Source organism: Egretta garzetta, unplaced genomic scaffold, assembly GCF_000687185.1.
Source record: "Egretta garzetta isolate BGI_Z169 unplaced genomic scaffold, ASM68718v1 scaffold133, whole genome shotgun sequence".
In the NCBI taxonomy this organism is placed as follows: Eukaryota; Metazoa; Chordata; class Aves; order Pelecaniformes; family Ardeidae; genus Egretta; species Egretta garzetta.
The window spans coordinates 5275125-5294788 of record NW_009259111.1 but is presented as its reverse complement, the minus strand read 5'-3'; the positions used below and the strand labels follow the sequence as shown (position 1 = coordinate 5294788).

The 19664-nt window shown below is 45.4% G+C and overlaps 1 protein-coding gene across 1 annotated transcript in view; it reads left to right on the top strand.

Moving 5' to 3' along the window:
• The first annotated feature begins 13001 nt into the window (after nt 1-13001).
• SLC22A18 (solute carrier family 22 member 18) overlaps nt 13002-19664 on the top strand; it is a 62422-nt gene continuing 55759 nt past the window's right edge. The window contains exons 1-4 of the mRNA XM_009635451.2: nt 13002-13184; nt 14069-14166; nt 16712-16857; nt 17619-17751. Of these exons, the coding sequence (XP_009633746.2) occupies nt 13002-13184; nt 14069-14166; nt 16712-16857; nt 17619-17751 (560 nt within the window). The remainder of the gene's footprint in view (nt 13185-14068; nt 14167-16711; nt 16858-17618; nt 17752-19664) is intronic.

Sequence of the window (19664 nt, the reverse complement as noted above, 5' to 3'; positions counted from 1 at the left end):
CAGCTCCCCCAGGGAGCTCTGCGGAAGGGCTGCCGGGGGGGGCTGCGCTCCACGCCACCACCCCACCGACAGCCCAAGTGAGAGCAGCTCGCTGAAATGTGCGGGTTTTAAACCTCCGTGGGTGTGCACAGTACTTCTAGGGTAACGATAGAATATATGGTAGCTATATTCACCATCCCCTAGGTTTTTCAAGTTGTTCTGAGTCCGTATGATTCCTTGACAAGATTTATGAATAGAAGAATACTCTCGCTTTATTCTGTGAAAATTAGGGTTAAGGTATAGGTTGGCAATCATAGAATCATAAAATGGTTTGGGTTGGAAGGGATCTTAAAGATCACCTAGGTCCAACCCCCCCTGCCACAGGCAGGGACACCTTCCACTAGATCAGGTCTCTCTAAGCCCCGTCCAACCTGGCCTCAAACACTTCCAGGGAGGGGACATCCACAACTTCTCTGGGCAACCTGTTCCAGTGCCTCACCACCCTCACAAAAAAGACTTTCTTCCTAATATCTAATCCAAATCTGCCCTCTTTCAGTTTAAAACCATTATTCCTTGTTCTATCCCTAGACTCGCTGAAAAAGAGTTCCTCCCCATCTTCCCTGTAGGCTCTCTTTAAGTACTAGAAGGCTGCTATAAGGTCTCCCTGGAGCGTTCTCTTTTCTAGGCTACATAACCCCAACTCTCTCAGCCTGTCCTCATAGGAGAGGTGCTCCAAGCCCCCTGATCATCTCATGGCCCTCCTCTGGACCTGCTCCAACAGGTCCATGTCTTTCTTATGCTGAGGGCCCCAGAGTTTGATGCAGTGCTCCAGGTGGGATCTCAGCAGAGTAGAGGAGGATAATCACCTCCCTCGACCTGCTGGTCACACTTCTTTTGGTGCAGCCCAGCATACAGTTGGCTTTCTGTGCTGCAAGCGCACATTGCTGGCTCTTACTCAGTTTTTCATCCACCAACACCCCCAAGTCCTTCTCCACAGGGCTGGTCTCAATCCACTCATCGCCCAGCCTGTATCCATGTTTGGGATTGCCCCAATCCAGGTGCAGGACCTCATACTTGGCCTTGTTGAACTTCATGAGGTTCACACGGGCCCACCTCTCCAGCCTGTCGAAACTTAGCATAGTTTCCAGGAGGATCTGCTCCATGATCTTGCCGGGCACAGAGGTGAAACTGACCGACTTGCAGTTCCCCAGGTCTTTCTTTTTGCCCTTTTAAAAAATGGGGGTTATGTTTGCCCTTTTCCAGTCACTGGGAACTTCACCAGTCTGCCACAACTTTTCAGATATGATGGATAGTGGCTTAGCTCAATGGTAGCTCAAACCCTGGAAGTCCAAGAGAAGGAGATGCATTTGTAGAGGATGCGGGCCTTGGGACACATACCTGGTTTTGTGCAGGGCTGGCATGCCTCGGGTTGCCCAGGAGGCTTTGGCTCCTCTACATTTTTCTGTGGCTGGTTCCCTCCCTAGGAGCGGGTGGCAAAGTAATACGGTGCTGTGGGATCTGGCTGTTCCTTCTCTCACTCCCCAGGTTGGATTCCCTCTTCTTATTTGCCTCTCCCTCAGGGCTTGATCCCTCCTTTCCCTGCGATGGGGCGTTGAGATACCATGCAATGACGCAGCATGATGAGATAATTTCTCCCCCCTCCCCGCCCCCCGGCTTCTTGTTTGTATTCTTTAATTAATTTATCTTCTTGCCTACAGCTTTAAATTTGCTTTTAGCATAGTAACGTTCTGAGGACAGAGCACTAAAATTTTATTTGCTCTTAATCTTGAAGAGCAATCGGTTTATAATCTCCCAGCTAGATTCATAGCATTCATTTTGCTGCAAGCTTTGAATGTGGACCAAATGTAACCCCACCAGTGGTGAACCTGCAAAGGGAGTGGTTTGATGAGCTCCTTTGGGGGAGTCCATCACGTTTGTTTTACAGCCAGTTTAACTATAATAAGGCTGCCCTGCCCACAATACGGTATGTATTCCTACAGAGCAGGGAGTTAATTGTACCTGGATCCAGCGGCACACTATAAACATGTTTATGTCATGCAGAACAATTAGCTCTGTGACTCATTGCTGGGAGCTCAGCCTATGTTATATATGGGGCAGCATTAAAGCATTTGTATGTGCCACCCACAATAGCAGTCAGGACAAATCCTGTTAGTGTTTGGCAGCCCACAGCCCCAAAGAGAAACCAAGTGCCATATCCCCCAACAGAGCGGAGAGGGTGGAAGACCATGGCTAACACTGGCTTAAAGGTATTTTAATGGTTTGCATTACCTCCACCAACACAGCTGTTTCTTAAGGAGCTAGTTCTCAACTTTTGGACAGAAGCTGAAAGAGCCTGCTTCCTTGGGCCATGGACAGAAATGTTGCTAAATACTCTGATTACATGTGATCGTAGTGTCCTTTCATACATGGTGGAGGCCAGGAGAAAGCTATGTTTTTTCCTGCGCTGTGACCAGGTTGAAAAATCATCAGGTGATTCTGTAGCCTTAAGCATTACCCTTACCAGCTGCTCTGCCACTTCTTGCAGGAACTATTACTAAAACAAGTTTGTAGGGCAGTGAGCTCCAGGTCCCTGATCCTGAGTTTCAAGTAGGGTGAGTTTTGGACTGAGTGAGGACTGGAGGATCAGACATGAAGAGATGCACTTGTACTTGACTCTCGATTAAACTTTAATTTCATGAAGGTGCAATTGAAGACATACCCTGATGCTGTGCAGGATAGCAGGTGTCTCACCGTCCCCCAGTGAGCATGGAGTCACACATGAAGGCATTTCAAAACGAAATGGTACAAATTCTTCTAGTGTGAACCACGAACCACATTCTCAAATGCAGTCATGACCAAACGAGTCTGAAACAAAAGTTTTCCTACCAGTAAAAGCAGAAGAGGAGTTGGATGAAAGACCTGAAGATTAAATCCTGGCAGCATGGAGATCAGAGGCAAAATTCCCAGTGAATTGGGGTCAGGGTTTCAGCCTAGAGCCAAGTAATCCAGATCTTGCAGCTCTTCTCAAAAATGAGTCAGTTGGTCATCACTGGTATTCAAAGGGAAAATAAAACCAGGTGAAATCATTTAAGCCGACAGTGGCCAAGTGGCAGTGAGTTTGCTCTGGAAGGAAAAAAAATGTATCTGGAGGTGCTATGTTTATGGAGTCTCATTGCTTTCTAGACCAAATGCACTTGCTTTGCAGGTAGGAGAATAGCTTTTTTTTTTAACTACCAGCCTGCAAATTTAATCTAGAGCCTTTCCTTTTCATGCACCACAACCATTAATCAAGATTTTCCGCTGATCTACACCTGCAGTCCTGATGAGGTCCTCAGCACCTCTGCAGTCCTGTGGCTTCGGAGGGTGCCTCCGGCGGGATCTGAGGTGGGATTCAAGGTGGTTTTTGCTTCGTCTGTGCAGAGTCAGCTGAATTTGGCAAATGATTTAATTGCCAAGGCTCAGGAGGAATATAACCCACTACTCCCCTGCCTGTGCTGGGCAATAAATAAAAGGAATAAATCCTTATTGTTTTGTCTTGAAGGTAACAAGGAGAGAGCCTGGGCAGAGGTGCTGAGTGGATGGGTGTTGGTTTTAATAGGAGTCTCCAGGCCCCAGCCAACACAGGAAGCCAGGGGGTAATTTCTTCCCAGCTCCCTCCCTGGGGCATTTTGACAGAGGTAATCCTATTGCTGTCTGGTAGGGCATTAGGAAATGAGCTGGGATAGACCCTTTTCCTAGTGGCGCTTTTTCTTTGTTTCAAATGTCCTAATTATTTGCAAAATCCTCAAATCCAATCGCTGCTTTGGCAGGACTGGTTCTCAACCAGTTTAGATTGAAAATTTGCAAGACTTGCTTGATTTCTGGAAAACCCAGGTAGTGGATCCTGGGTTTAGTGCACGGAGACTTTGATGTAGGGAGTTGTGTGTTCCAGAAATGGAACACATAAACTGAGGAGCAGAGCTCCAAGTGAGCTCTTCTTGGGTTGTTTCCACCCTCTCCAGAGTGTGAGAAGATTAACGAATGCCAAATGGTACTGACAGTGGGAAGTCCAGCCTAAGACTATGCAGGCATTTCTGTTTTATGCCAGCCTTGCATTTGGCCTTAGGAATGGCCTAGAATTAGGCAGCAATATCAAAGCAAAAAGCCTCAAAACCAAACATTGCAACAGAAAATGTTTAGCTCATCCTGGTCACAGCCATCACACAGCCCTCCCATGAGCCGCAGCCAGCTCCAGTTGGGGCTGGCAAAATCTTGTCCTCTGGCAAGTTTAGAAGCGCAAATTCCCTCTGCATGCTCTTGCCAGGGCATAAATGCTTTTGCCACTCTCTGTGGAAGGGTCTGTGTCTCTCCTTCTCTGGTGGCAAGTCCACAGCAAGTGCTTTGCTCAATGACAAAGAATCGGGGGGAGGGAGGGTGTGAGCCTGTGATCATCTTGGGGACAAGCTTTCAAAATTATTTTAAAATATTTTTTAAAAGTAAATAGCTTGCAGGGATTTTCTCTTAGGAAAACTTCTGTGTGCCACTCATGTCCTGATTTCCCTCTGATGCTGGAGTTGGATCTTAACAGTGTGCAAAGTTTGCTCTGATTCTTTAGAGAGACAAATTTCATTCATAGCTCCTGGTGTTGTTCCAAAATAATTCTGAAGAATTATTGTAAGCAATGTGCTTTTGAGAGAGCACTTTAAAGACACAGTTGAGCAGGTTTGGGGCTTTGCTCTGAAGAAATGCCATGCCTGTAGAGATTGAACTGGAAGGAAGAGGAGCTAATGGTACCATGCAGGTGCTGGCCTCTTAACAGCAAAGTTTCACATGTATTTGAAGTGGGACTTACTCGTATGATGGATTGGCTGTAGGGTTGTGTCTTCTAAACTTTTCCACCTCTTATCTAGCTGTCCATGCTAGAGTTGTATTCAGTGTTCAACATTGGTTTAACTGAATTACCTGGAAAATTTTCCCCAAACCACTGTGAAGATTCCTGATATCCCAGTCGAGAGCCACTAGTGGGTCCCCTCTGCAACCTCAGCACTAAGAAGCCAGCACGGAAATTCCAGCTCCAGCAAAGGAGGTTTGATTTCTTTTTGCCTCGGGCAAATTCAAGCGGAGGGTGGATGGGAAGGCCAGGAGGAAGCAGTGAAGGGTCTCCAAAGCCTTCTGGTGGTCTGAACAAAAAACTGAGACTGTCATTCCTCTTGTATTCCTAACTAAAGTCAAGATTGTAATTGTTCTCCCCAGTTAGGCCTGGCTACAGCCTTTACCGCTAATGCAGGGGATGCAGACCCAGCTGGCAGAGCAAATACTGCCAAGGGCTAGTGTATTCTAGAGTTTTACAAACTGTTTTTTTTTCCCAGGTGAGGTGGATGACAGCAGGAGTACATGCTCTGCTCTGAGTTACAACTGTGCGGACTCACGGGTTTGCTCTGACCGTACAAATCCCATTCAAGGCTTCAGCAGAAACCAAGTGGTGTTTGTTAGAGGGAAAAAAATAAAGACCTTGGGTGAGGCTTTGAAAGGCGCTTAGACTCCAGATATATCAAGAGGTGTCAGGCCACCCTTGGGATTTCACCACCTCTGAGCTGCTGATAAATTCAGCCCTGTGTGACCATGAGTACCTTTTTCCCACTTCTTCCGTCCAAGGGCTGCGAATATCTGCAGCATAGGGTTGTCTCCCACTCACATAGCAGATGGAGCCTGCTGGGCACGGGGGCAGCCATCCCCTTCCCTCCACATCCCACGCTGGCTCCACACAGGTCCTGAGTCCACGTGGAGAAACCAGCCAGCCAAATGGGCCAAGGCTGGGAGGGTACATGCGTCTCCCCTGGCCCTGAGCAGATAAGGATTCGTCTGAGGATGTAACACAAACCCTCCTCTGTGCGGGGAAGCTGTGGCTGGGATGTGCAAGGTTTTACAGACACATGCTTTGCTCTTCTCCGGTTGCTTTATGCAGAAACATATATTAGTGGAAACACCGAATAGCCATCCGTATTTTGTTTGTGCTGTGTATAGCTTCCTTGGAAGGCCAACGGATGGAGAGATTCTTGTTACATTGTGTTGCTGGTGGTCTCCCAAATGCTCGGGAGTTATAAATCAGGCAATTGTTTGATTCTGACACAGGAAAATGTTTTGGTAAATGCAGGAGGCTCAAGACTAGCTGAAAATGTCTGGGGCTCTCATTGTGTGCAGAATGTAATGTGTGCAGAGGAAATCTGCAGCATTCCTACGGCAAACCACAACAAGACGCTCCATACAGCCCCAATCAGTTACAATTCTCATATAAATTATAATGGCTTAAATGTTGTTTAAATGATAAACAGCTTTTGCATTCCAGACATTGCTGCGATTCCAGAAGGTGGCTGTATAATACCAGCTGAATGAAATATTGCATATTGCAGGCTAAGTATGAGGCTTTATTTGTGTGTGTGTGTATCCGTTTTTGTCACATCTAGCATATTCTTTGGCTATAAACCTTGGACTTCCAATGCACTGTGTGTATCTTGGAGCCCAGGGCTTCATCCGTTATCCAGCAGCGAGTTGTCTGAAGGTCGGTCACGCCAACATGCCAGTAAGCTGAAGACGCAACCACAGAGGCGGCAGAAGTATCCATCACTTCTGGGCTGCCACCGTCCCTTAGTAGCTAGTGCAGTTTTGCCTGGACCCTGCTCAGCAGCAGATGGTATAACCACTCCTTTAATCACATTTTCCTACATAGATGGCCATGTCACGCTTGCTTAAAACAAGTGTGGCTTGAGCATTAGGAAGAAGAATGGCAAGTCTGGAGGAGATCATCCCTTGCCTGGAAGAGAGCTCACCCAGCAGACCTGGGCTTTCTCTATGGGAAAAGTCATTTTTTTCTTGCCGATTCATCAATGTCCTAGTATAGTGGACCACTAGAGGTTGGTGGCTTTTGCTGGCTTTTGATGCCTTCGCTTGAAGATGAAGTTCAGAGATTGCTCCCTGGGCAGCTCAGCAGCTCTTCTCCACCACGTGGCAGCAGCTCATTGAAACTTGAGGGGTTTCTGTTTGCCCAGGAGAGATTTTGGGGCAGAGGTGGGCCACGGCCACGGCAGCACCTGGGAGATGACTCCGGAGGTGGTCCTCTGGCTGAACTGAAATACATCCTAAGCAAGGCGCCACTCGGTGTGAGCAGGCACTAGAGGCTCCTGCTCTGGTGAGGTCCTGCTAGAGCCAATGAGACTGAATGGGTACAAAGAACTGAGCTTTTTCTTCCTATTTGGTCATGTTATTCTTGGTGTAACTCTCCTGATTTCAGGCCACAGGATTTTTCCAAAACTCTTTTACAATTGATACAGTGTCTGCCCCATCTGCATATTTTGTTGTCAAATTCCAGCATTCAGAAATGTTCTTTTTTGGTTCAATTTTTCCAGAATATTAGAGAGGAGAAACTGCCCTGTGGTTAAACAATGGGACTGGCGGCCAAAGGATGATGGAGTCTGACTCCAGCCTCTTCCACAGACTTCCTCTGTGATTTCGGGCAAGTCATGAAACCCCTGTCTGTTAGGGTCCCATTTGCAAGACAAGGAGGATCTAATTCTTTTCCCTCATCTGAGTCTCAACCTTTTTTGTGTGTTTGCAGGGCTCCAAATGGGACCTCGGTATTAGCTAGAGCTTTGGGGCTTTACCATTAAAAAGTTAATAATAACCAGCTATATTTCAGATAAAATGTGATTTGCAGTTTAATATGCTCAGTAACAAAGACTTTACCAAAAGAATGAACAATAGCCTTTTCCATTTCACAAAATAATTTGCCAGGCAGAATAAGCACACCAGCATTTTTATAAAAACAAATTATAAATAATTGCTTTTTGCAATTTAATACACACATAGAAAGAGCCAAAAGAGTTCAGCAGCCACTGGGAATCTCATTTCATTGCCGATTTGGACTGTCTCTGTAGTTTTTATGAAAATCCCTGAAGACTGTGCTATTTTGTAAACTAAACATGGCTTTTTTTGCTGGCCATGTGGAGTCTTTTTCCATTCATTAGTGAGCTGCTTTTTTTGTGAACACAATTAGACAAAGGAATAAATCAGTCAACAAACATGGGACATAATTTTGGCAATACCGGGCCGTCTATGCTTTTATTTGCTTAACTGTATAAATCTCTCACCAGACTACAAATGAGACCGGATCCCTCGGTGTCAGGGTTGGGGGAAGAGTGTGATCGGGCCAGATCCTGTGGATTTGACAGCTCACACCAACCATGGCTGGTGTTGAGCGTTTTCCCTCATTGTGGCAATTCAGCATTCCGGCTATTGGGAAATCGCTTCGGGACATTTCTTCCCTTTCCTCTCTTGTATTTCAGAGCATAAGAAACATCACCAGTACCATAGATCCCTGAGGGCTGTGTTCTGTAAAGGGATTTTATGTCTCTCCTTACCCAAATATCTGCATGCCTCACTGGTTTTGGTGCAGTGGCTTCACGATGCTCTTGCAAGGAGAGGAAGGTATGCTCATAACTATTCATCTCGCACTTCATGTCCCTCCCAGCACTCCCCAGCACACAGCCTGGAGAAATGCAGTTTCCCTTTGCAAGGAGAAATGAAGGCTTTGCTGAACCCAAGAGGCCGCGACTCCCTCCCTGGCATTCCCATAGGTCTGCCATAGGTATGGGTGCATACCCCCAAGGGCAGGGATTTGTGAGACCTCTGCACTGGATCAGGATTTGGTTCATCCTACTGGGTTTCTTTGCATAGCCAGAGAGACCCGCCAGCTCGCATTTGTAGAGGACTTGAGGCCTGAGAGATGCCCTTCATCACTGGGCAGCACATCTGCACTTCTGTCTCTCTTCAAGGCTCTTCTGAGGCTGTGAAGCTTGTTTTGACCCTCTGCAGACAGGTGAATCCCACCCAGAGTGCCTCATGTTGCTACAGATCATATTAAGCTTCTGCTGTGAAAAAATACAAGTTGAGAGAAGGATTTGGGATTTATTTCCCTGCAATTTTTCCTTTTTCAACCAACATTTTCAATTCCTGGTATTGCTGTGGGTGGATTTCCCCTCCCCATGCATTTGCACTTTGAGCTGGCCTTGCTTCCCATTTCTAGTAATTTAAGAAAAGATTTCTGCCCAAGTAACGTAAACAGTAAGTATTTATAAATTTTTTTTTGTAAAGATGTTCTCAGGTTTCCCACTCTGTTTTTCTAGAGATCACCAGATAAATAGGCCTTAGGAAAGATATACCAGGGAAGACAACTATAAATACTCCAAAAATGTTGAGAATAAGTGTCAAGACTTAATGCATAGCTAACGGCCGAATCTGCAGTTTCATCACAAGATTTATTTATCTCCTTGCTTGTTTTCATCGTAGTCTCCCTGGAATATCTGTCCATTTGAAGTTTATTTATCCTACCTGAGAAAATTAATTTCCTATTCATAACCTATTCCTCCCCAGTTTTTAAATGAATCTTTACTTTTTAAAGATGGCTTGTCAGTGACTGAGCTACCTGTGTTGTAGTTGAAAATTGAGCCAGAAGGAGCCTTTAGATAAAAATGTACCGCCAGCCTATGCCATCTGTCGTTAATGGTGCGTTAGGGCTGAACTGGCCCCTTGCTGGATGACTACAAAGGCAGTGTCCAGCAGGACATAGCTGGGAATGGAGTTAATCTCCATCATACTTGGGCTTCTGCAGACATTTTCAGACAGGCTTCTCACTCAGGGGAGGAGGCCGGTCTGCCTAGTGTCAGTCACACTGTCTGTTTTTCCATCGGTGCTCGTCCTGCCATGCTTAGCCCCTAGATTGACTGATTCATGGGGTGACATTTTAAAAATCAGGTGCTGAAAGTCAGGAAAGTCCACGTTCCTGTGCAGAAGACCTTGCAGGAAGACAACAAAGTGATTTGGGGCTACCAACATCTTGGCCAAGTTTGGAGAATACAGCTCACCCCTGCGTCCTTGGGGCCAGGGCAGCATGGACATAGCTTGTAAAGGTGGCTTAAAACTGCCACCCTCTTCCTTTCTGTCCATGCCAAAGTGCAGGGATGGGGAGATAAATGATCCTGCCCAAAGATGCTATTGCTAGAAGAGGATTGCTGAGTTGGGCCCAGGGCACTTTCTTACTTGCAGCCTGACCTGGGGTGCTAAGGAGAAGGCTTGGGCACTGATCCATCAAGAGGCATCCAGTGGTGCACAGGAACCAAGTCCAGTGACTGTAGCTCATTCTCCGTGGTCACCTCTACACCAGGCACTGAGTTTAGGTCCCCACTTCTCCAAACTGTGTCTTTTGCCCCAGAGGTTGAAAATTAATCTCCACCTATTTTTTTTTTTTTTGGTTATTATTCCATTTCCCTTGTCAATGCCAGTAAAATGAAGCTAAATGAGTGAGATCACGTGGCTGGGTCGCTGTCTGCACTGCATGCCCTGGGCAGGACGAGGCTCGTATCTGGTGGAGAATGACTGCATCTGCAAGTCATTGCTTCCCTCAGTTGCCTTGGCTGGGATCTGTTTTCAGTTGCTGCTGAGACAAACTCACCAGTCAAAATATTGACGCTTTTCAAGTCCAAGTCAGCAAGTTTCCCGTAAGTAGTGTTTTACATTGCATTTGCATGAGTTGCTTTTTTGGTTGTCTCCAGAAAAAGAAACCTCTATAAACAGAGTTCTGTCATTAATTTTACTCTTCTATTCAATGCTGGTAATTTGTACATTGTGCCTGTCCAGTGCAAACCAGGGAGTGACAACGCTGGTGCTGTGCTGCAGGACATTGAAAGGGCAGGCAAATCCATTGTTTCACGCTGAGATGAACCAAATGTTGAGCACTGATCCTTTGCTAAATTGGGGTACATGCTGGGTAATCGTCCTTCTTCGGTAACAAATACAACTTCTAGTGCATTGTGAGTTGGGTCTGTTTGAGCTCTGGTATCGCTGTAGGAAAGTCATTCTTTGAAGGTGCTTTTTACTCATATTCTGGCTGAGTTTGTGAAATGTTGTTTCTATGCAGCCTCCAGTAATATGGTACCAGCCCCTGGTGGAACATTAAATCTTTGGTCTTCCCTGTCTTTCACCAGGAGGTAGAGCCTGGCAGCCTGACCAAATCCTGCGGCTCTGTGGCGACATGTGTTGAATAAAATGTGTGCCCAGAAATCTTATAGTTTCCTCTCCCTGGGCTTGGTTGGAAGCCTGGGAGCCCTGACAACCACTCCAGATCCAAGCCAGCAAACATCTGTGTGTGTCCCTCTGTTGATGTTTCTGTGCCAGCCTTCACAGTGAGTCAAGCCTCCGTTTCTGAACAGAGGTGTTACTAAATTAGATGGACTGGCTGACATGGTCAATGGCAGAGCCTCAGGCTGGAGGGTCTGCATGAAACGTGAGAGCTGGATCAACCCAAACCTCAAAGTTTTCAAAAAGTTGAAAGTGGCATCAATTTTCCCCAACCCTGGGGCAGAATGTCCACCTTCATGAATGCGGGCTGGGGACTGACTGGACACATAGCGACTGTAGTGTGAGGACGGCGGGTGATGGCAACGCTGTTTCAGCCAATGGTGCATGCTCATCGGGAATAAGGCAAACCATGTAATGAGCCACTTGAGGAGAAGCGTGGCCAGGACGTCCAGGGAAGTTGTTACTCCACTTTGCTTGTGAGGCTGACCCAGTGTTGGGCCTCCCAGTTCAAGAGGGTTGTGGACAAACTGTACTGGACCTGGGGGAGGACTACCAAGAAGGTCAGGGGTCTAAAATATATCATCTTTGAAAGAGGTGGAGGGCATTGGGCTTGTTCAGCCTGGCAAAGAGGAAGCTGGGGTTATCTAACAGTCACTTGCAACTACTTGAATGTCAGCTCCAGAGATGATGCAGCCAGACTCTTCTGGTAGTGGCAACCGATACCACAAGGGACAACAGCCACAAGCTTCAGCTTGAGAAATTGAGATTGGACATTAGGAGAAACTACTTTTCCAGGTACTCAGGGAGGGGGCAAATCTCTTTTCTTGGAGATTTTCAAAGCTTGTCTAGAAAAAAACACAGCTGAACTGATGCGTTCAAGCAGGAGGGTGGATGAGATCTCCTGAGGTCCCTTCCTATCAAAAGTCCTGTGATTCTACAAAATCAGGGCATTGGGATCTCTGCTTTCTTTTTCTCTTTAAAATACAGATAAAGCTCAACCAGACTTCCAGGCTTCAACAAGCAAGAAAACAAACAAACAACCCCCCAAGAAAACAAGCAAGCAGACAAACAAATAAAACCCTAAGTAAACAAGCAGGCAAGCAAACAAACCCCCCAAAGGACAAATGACTCTTGTTTATTTAATTCCCCAGTTTGCAGTCAGGCTCATGATTTGTGTGGATTTAATACTTTTTTTTTTTTTTTTAATGTTTTTGGCATTGCCTGGTAATCTGTAGTCTGAGTGGAGTCACATGTGAACAATTGCTAGCTCAGTCTCTCTATAAATTTGCAGCACCTGATGAAGGAGGGAAAATGGCTCAGCTAGAGGTGTTGATAAGAGCAACTTTAGCTGCATTCAGACCTATGCTGGTTCCAGGATCTGTATAAATCTACTGCAAGAAGCGTGAGGACTTAGAAATAGCTGTTTTGCTGTAAGCTTTGCTTGCAACCTTCAAAAATAAAATCAAAGTGCCTTTCATGAAGAATTAGAATAGTCATCACTTCTGAGCCACCAGAGGCAATAAAAGTGAAAGAAGGGAAATAGTTAAAGAGTTGAAGAGTTTGTCACGTGCTCTTGTTTGGGGCAATGTCCGCTTTCACCCTGCTGGAGCTCTCAAGCTGGTCTCTGTTATGATGGTACTTGAAGCGATGACCCCACCTGGGACAAGGCTGAAGAATGAGATTTGTGTTTTTGTGCATGGTTACCTTTGATCCTGCCTAGCAAGTAAGCAAAGGGGAGGAAAAAACTGAAGAAAGAAAGAAAAAATAAATCCCAGGCATGCTGACTCAGCACCTTTCGCAGTGTAAGCTTTGAACTGTACACACAGCTTCTGCACCTCACCTATGCTCCACTTCCCAGCTAGAAAGCACCTTCGTGTCATTTTTCAGCCCATCAGCCTGCGCCGATTTGTTCCATGAGCACTATGAATGCAAAAACCAGCTCTGGAGGTGAGGAAGAAGCCTCAGGAATGAGGAACAAGACCCTAGGGGAGAGTGGCCACTCAGGAGAGGTCAAGAGGGGACAAGTGATCCTTGCTGCCTACCTGATTGCAACCCTAGAGCTGACCTTCCTCTTCATGCAGATGGGAGTCATGCCTGTGAGTATGGGTTGTCCTGCTTCACAGCATGCCTTGCCTTCAACACCAGGTTATGCAGTTTTCCAGTGAAGTCAGAAGAGAGTTTCTAGCAGGAGAGAGGGAAGTGTATTCCTACCTAGCAGGCAGGCTGTGACCATGTTCAGGGTGTGCCCAGGCAGTAAAAGCTGGTTTATTATTTGTACAGTGGTAGTACCTAGAGCCTTTTCCTGGCCCACTGGCTCTGGGTGAAGCTGATGTAGTTTGTGTCATCTTGCATGCAGTGGGAGAATGAATCAGAAATAGCTGTCCCTTGAGCGTACAATTTTTAAATAAAAAACCCCAAAGGGTTGTGGCTCTTCAATGTGTGCATCTGTGGTTTTTTGCAAGCTCAGGTTGTGGGTGTACTATCCAGATTATAAGTAAATGCAACATTTTGCCCATTTTGTGCTTGCATTGATTCCGGCTTACTCAATTAAACAACAGCTCCAAGACCTTACCATAGTCATCTCCTGGGTGGTGCTCAGGTTGCCCCAGGTGTGGGGTCTGGAGGCAGGAAGGCTACTTAAAATCTACTTCATCCCCCTTAACAGTAGCTGAATATGTTCAGCAGCGTTGGACTGCAAAGGTAAAGGGAAGTTCAGATTTGTCACCTGGCGCAAAATTGATGTTTTTGATCACATCCCACTGATCTTCATTAGCGGATGGTGTGGGATGGAGGCTTTTGGTCTTTATTTAAGCAGACTGTGTCTGACCCATTGAATATTTCATCTGTAGTTATGGGGAACTGAAGGAAGTGCTTGTTTGGAGCTGTAGTCCTCTCCTCACAGACATTAAGCTCTTTATTCAGAAATATAGCATACTTCATTTCCACCGACCTGTTGGGACTTCTTTTTTTCTTTTTTTAGTACTTGGCAAAGAGCCTCGGTTTGGATTCAGTGGGGTTTGGCTACCTCCAGACAACCTTTGGTGTCCTCCAGCTAGTGGGAGGTCCCATTTTTGGAAGGTAAGTGAGAACAATTCTCAGATCCTTTTCATAGCTGAAAAAGGTCAGGCATTTTTATACTTCAATAAAAAAACCTGTTTAGTTCTGGTTCATGGTCCTGTCAAAATGTTTGAAGATTTCATAAATGGGCAAGGGGAAAATAAATACTATAATTAGAAATACCGCAACATAGAGGCAGCCTTAACATTAACTTAGCTGTGTTTTAATGACACGCATTCAAGCGTAACAATATATTGGGAACAGGCCTAAACCATCAGAGCCCAGGTCCTAACGGCTTAATCCTGCAAATATTTTATAGCCATGTGTAACCTTAGAAATGTCTCGTGACTGGGAAACCTTAAAAAAAAGAGGGTATTTATTGATGCTAAGTAGAGCTGTCAATGAAAATAATTGAGGGTCATCTTATTTCTACAGCTGAATTTTGCTGTACTTACATCAGTGTTTAATAGCTAGACTTGCATGAATCTTTAAGGACTGATGCATCTATAAGCTCATCTATCAAAATAAGAGAAGAGAGGAAAAGACTCACGTTTTCTGCCTCTCTACCCCATGGGACACATGCTCCTGTTCCTAATGGAATGTAAATGGCCCCCAAAAATTCTGGTGGTGGGGGAATGCATTCCCAGAAAGCAGAAAAAATTTGAGAGCCTTGTAATCCAGTGATAGGAAACTAAAATGAGGCTGAAGAAAATCTATCTTATCTTCTTAGTCCTGCTACTGATCAACAAACTAATAAATGGATGTGGAGCTGGTGTGTGCCTCAGTTTTCCTGCATGGGATTTACCACTCTGGTTGGTGTAGATAGTGAGCTCCGCAGGATGCTCTGGTATATGGCATCCAATCTCTAAAAGCCCTTGGACGCTATCATAATACACATTTCAAAATTAATAACAGTAACATGAAATTCTGCAGTGCAGCTTGTAAGCAAATGCATTCTTCAGAGTGGAGATGGTGCAAAGGGTCCAATTTGAATGCTTTTTCTATTAATACATGAAACTAGAGTAATGTTTCGGTTCTGGAACTGGTGCCATCTGGAATCTGGTTTTCCTCTGTGCATGTCATTCACTGATGTCCAGAAGAGATGCTGAAGCAAAGGAAAAAGACAAACCAGAATCCTTCTGGGTCTGGACTCCCACTGGCGTGGATGGGACTGAAGGTGTATATTGCCAGATTGAAACCAAAATTTGCAATGTAGGTTTGAGATAAAAAGGATTTTCCTAGATGGGAGGCTGCTTTGACCTCAGTGTTGAAGGTAGATAAAGAGAAAATGGGAAGGAAGGGGATGAGAGAGAGAAAAATGGGTAGCTTAAGTCAGTTTTCCTTGTTGTTCTTGCCTGATGCTGCTAAACAGCCATGGGAAGATGAAGCACTGAACTTACTTTTAAGGAACAAAACCAAAAAAGCCCTGGACTATCTAGTTAATCATGGTCTTTAGGTTACAAACAGCTAATATAAACTTCCCTGGCTTTCATGTAAACAGAGAAGCTTTGACTTGTACCTCTTCCTCAGCAGAAACCCCTTTAATTACTTATGCTTTACTTTGTAGACCATTCTTGGCATTTTTTTGGTTGTTCCTTTTAGTGTAAGCACAACTCAGTGCTATGCAAGGTAACATTTGTCTGCTAACTGTAATCTAAAACTTCAATAAAAAGAAGGGAGAAGCAATTAGAGTGAAAAATTTTAAGGCCTGTTTTATGGTCATCTTAGTCCCAATCACTCAGAACCCTTTCTGTGGTACTCTTGGACTTTGTACAACTTAGCTTTTTAAAGTATCTTGGAGTTGATAAAACCTGAACCAAAACCTCATCTGTCTGGTTTGGGTTTTTTCCTCAAATAGAAACAAATCTGAGTCACTGTTATGAAGTCTTTATTGAACCTAAATAGAAAGCTGTCTATTTATTTTAAGTGCTGCTGAATGAGAAGCGTTGCTTTGAACATCCTCTGGCAAGACATTGGAATAACTTCTATTGCCACTGAACCTGAACTAAAAAATTAGCTAGCCTGATTCCCTGGTCTGAGAGTTGCAAAGTAAAATTTGAGGGTGCTATGTGCTCTGCAGTGCTAATGTTGAATGAGTGACTGAGCTGCTGTGACTGCCTCTGTCTGTGGCTGGTTTTCAGCAGCCGTGAGATAAATCCCATTTATTCATTGAAATGCCAGTGGAAGGGACTCAAGCATATTATCTTGTGCCTACAAGGGGCCTGGAGACAGGCCGAGCGGTAGCAGCTCTCAGCACGTTCCCCAGCTACACCAAAGTGTCAGTGCCCATGTTCCCAGGGGTGTATTTTGGGGGTTTTCAAGGTTTTTTGCAAGGCAATTTTGTATAGCCAGTAGTCAGCAATGAAGAGAGGCTCCCCAGTGAGCTGAGCTCCTCTGAGTATCTCATCCTCTTTTGGGAATAGAGCACTTCTGAGAATCTGATCAGTGCTTCCTGTGGTAGATAAATGAGTGAGATGGCTGTGCAGCTCCATCTGCCTGGCTGCATCTCACTTGCACTGGCCTGCGTGGTCCCACTTCTGACAACCTTGTACCATTTCTGTACCAGGTTTGCAGATCAGTTTGGCACCCGAGCTGCTTTAATTGTCTCCTGCGCATCTGGAAGTGCCTTCTTCCTGCTCATGTCCATCTCCACCAGCATCCCTCTCCTCTTCCTCTCCAGGCTTCCAGCAGTATTCATGCATGGGCTACCAGGTAAGGTTGGTCAGGGCTGAATGACTTTCCAGATGGCTTTTATTGCCTGACTCCTCTCTTCTTGCTTGTGTTGCTGGAAGTCAACAGGCTCAACAGCATGAAGGCAGGCAGGAGGAACATCTGATGGTTGTCAGGGGTGAAACAGTGAGAACATGAAGCAGCAGGTATATTGGTTATGGAAAACAGGGCTGGTAGCTTGTAGTCCCAGATCCATTCTCCTGTATGGTCTTGAACAAATTGCTTGGACTTTACCATTCAGATGTGGGTGATGAATGCTTGCTGGCAGCGGTGCTATCTCAAAATTCTCGGTTGCCTTCTTGTAACCAGGATATTTTATAGGAGAGCTTTTCCCTTTCTCCCAGTAACATAAACATACTAGTCAAAATGAAACGTGGTTCCAAAAACATTCCATTACTCACCAAGCTGTTCTGCTTCAGTTGGCCTTTCCTAGATGTTTCTAGTAAAAACCACACAACAACCTTTAGCTACCAGAAGTCTGTGTAATTCATGCAAGAAGACTCAAGCTGACAGAGTGCTAAGTCTCTTCTTGCCACTTGTGAAGTGGTTTATTTGAGTGGTTTGGGTGTTTTGCTTCCTATGACTGACAGGCTAAACCAATTCCACTCAGCGGTGTGTATGAGCATTTGCCCCAGGGTTGCAAGGACTGTTTTGTGGCAGGCACTGTTTCTGTGGCCTACAAAATTATACCCGCTGCTCAGACCCTGTGAAAAGCTTCTTTCAAGGGCTTTGTTTCCCTGCAGGTGCTCAGAAGGTTATTACAGACCTGACTACTCCTTCCCAACGTGCTGATGCTTTGGGGAAGCTGGGTCTTTGCTTTGGAATAGGCATAATCATCGGCTCTGCCCTGGGAGGTGTTCTCTCCACCAAATTTGGGTGAGTGGCCCACTTGTTTGGTGTTGGCCTTTTTGTAACCATTGAGGGAGCTGCTAAGGGGTGTTTTGGTGTGGGTGTGTGTGTCCCCAGCTTTTGGTGATATCTTACTGCTGGTGGCAGTAGAGGATCATACTAGAACTCAAAATTTCGCTTTCCATACTGCTACAAAGAACTACTCCCACTGCTTTTAAGGGGACCTTGTTGAAAATCTCATCTTCTGTCTACTTAAACTCATTTAAAAATGAGTTGAAGTGAGAAACAGAGTCTCTGTCCCCCAGTTGTCTTCTCTTTGGAGCTGAGTCTACTGAGAAGCAGCCCATATTGCGTGACTTGCTGGTAAGAAACAGTGTTGAACAACTGGGAAATGGAAATTGGGAGCAGTGTGAAACCCATAGGAAAACGGGTGTGCTTGGGGGATGCTCAGTATAGAGCAAGACCTTGGGAAAGGGGAAAGCAAGCTTGGGACAGTTGGGGAAAGGCGTGAGGAGGTCTAGCCCGGCCACAGCAAGATGAAGCACACGCCTGCCACTTCCTTGTTTGCTTTCCACAGCCTGGCACGTTGCAGCAGGCTGCCACCTTCTCTTATGTGCTGCAATAGGGAAGAAATACCTGATTTATTGTATTTGCCAGTCTCTGTTTGTTACTGGTAAAGGAAGCTCAAAAGGTGTGGTGTGTCAGAGAATTTTGCAGGCAGGGATGTGCACGTGGCTGTAATCTTCCTGGAAGATTCCCCAGCATTTCTCTGGTTGGGGGGAAAAAAACCCCAAACCTTGTGAACCTTTGAATATTTATTTTGCTCTACATATTTATTATGGACACTTACTTCTGCAGATTCAGATTAGCACAGAAATAACTTCTTTCGGTCTTTATGAGTATTATAGCTGCTTTTCAGCCTAGGACAGAGGTTAAAAATCATTAGAAGCCCTGGTTTTCAGGAATTGGGCTTGTCTGCCCGCAGCTGCTGCTCGCCACCACAGTGACCCAGGGCCGCCTGACCAGCCCATGTCCCGTCTCCCCTCCTTCCTACAGATAGGCTGTCTCATTAAAAATCAGTCTGCGTGAACTTCAGGCAGCTAAGTCAAATGTCATTGATTTGGTTTTTTTCTCCCATGATCCTTTTTCTAGCACCATAAGCACTGCAGGCTGTATATGGTGCTATGTCACCTGAGCATTTTGCCTAGGGCACGCTCAGTTATGGTGTTGGGCATCGTGCGTTGGTCTCTGAACCCTGTCGTGCATCCCCATGAATTCAGGTGCTGCAGCGATGCTACTTTGTGTCTCAAATCTTTGCAAAGGTTAATTAAGTAGAAGACTTCACCTCATTGCCTTACAGAGTAGCCCCTGAAAACTCTTGTTTGCTGCTGTACCTTGGCAGTGTTGGGGCAGATTAATTGCTGCAGACAGTCTCAGGGGTTTTCTTGCTATCACTTGAAACCTGAAAAGGTTTTCCTTAATTCTTTCATGGTTGGTGCCTGTTCCACATTGGCCAATTGACTGGCTAGGAGGATTAATTTTGTAGTTGTTATACGGTTACATAAAATGAAAATTGGGGATGTGCATAATATTAATTAATTCAGGATTTTAAAGTATTTATAGATGTCGATGATTGAGTGGCGTTTTAATAAGTATTATTTTAAATCAAATACAGTGATTGTATCCCTTCTGTGTGTAAACTGTCTGAAAGTAAAGGTTACCTCAGTTCTCAGCTTAATCTGTGGTTATATGCCCATATTTAAACATCAACATTGTTATCTAGCAAAAATTTATGGGGTTTCACATTCCAGCGTGTTCATCAGTCACTGGTTTATAGAAAAATCAGCAGTGGGAGAGAATCATAGAATCATAGAATGTTTTGGGTTGGAAGGGACCCCTAGAGGTCACCCAGCCCAACCCCCCTGCAGGGAGCAGGGACA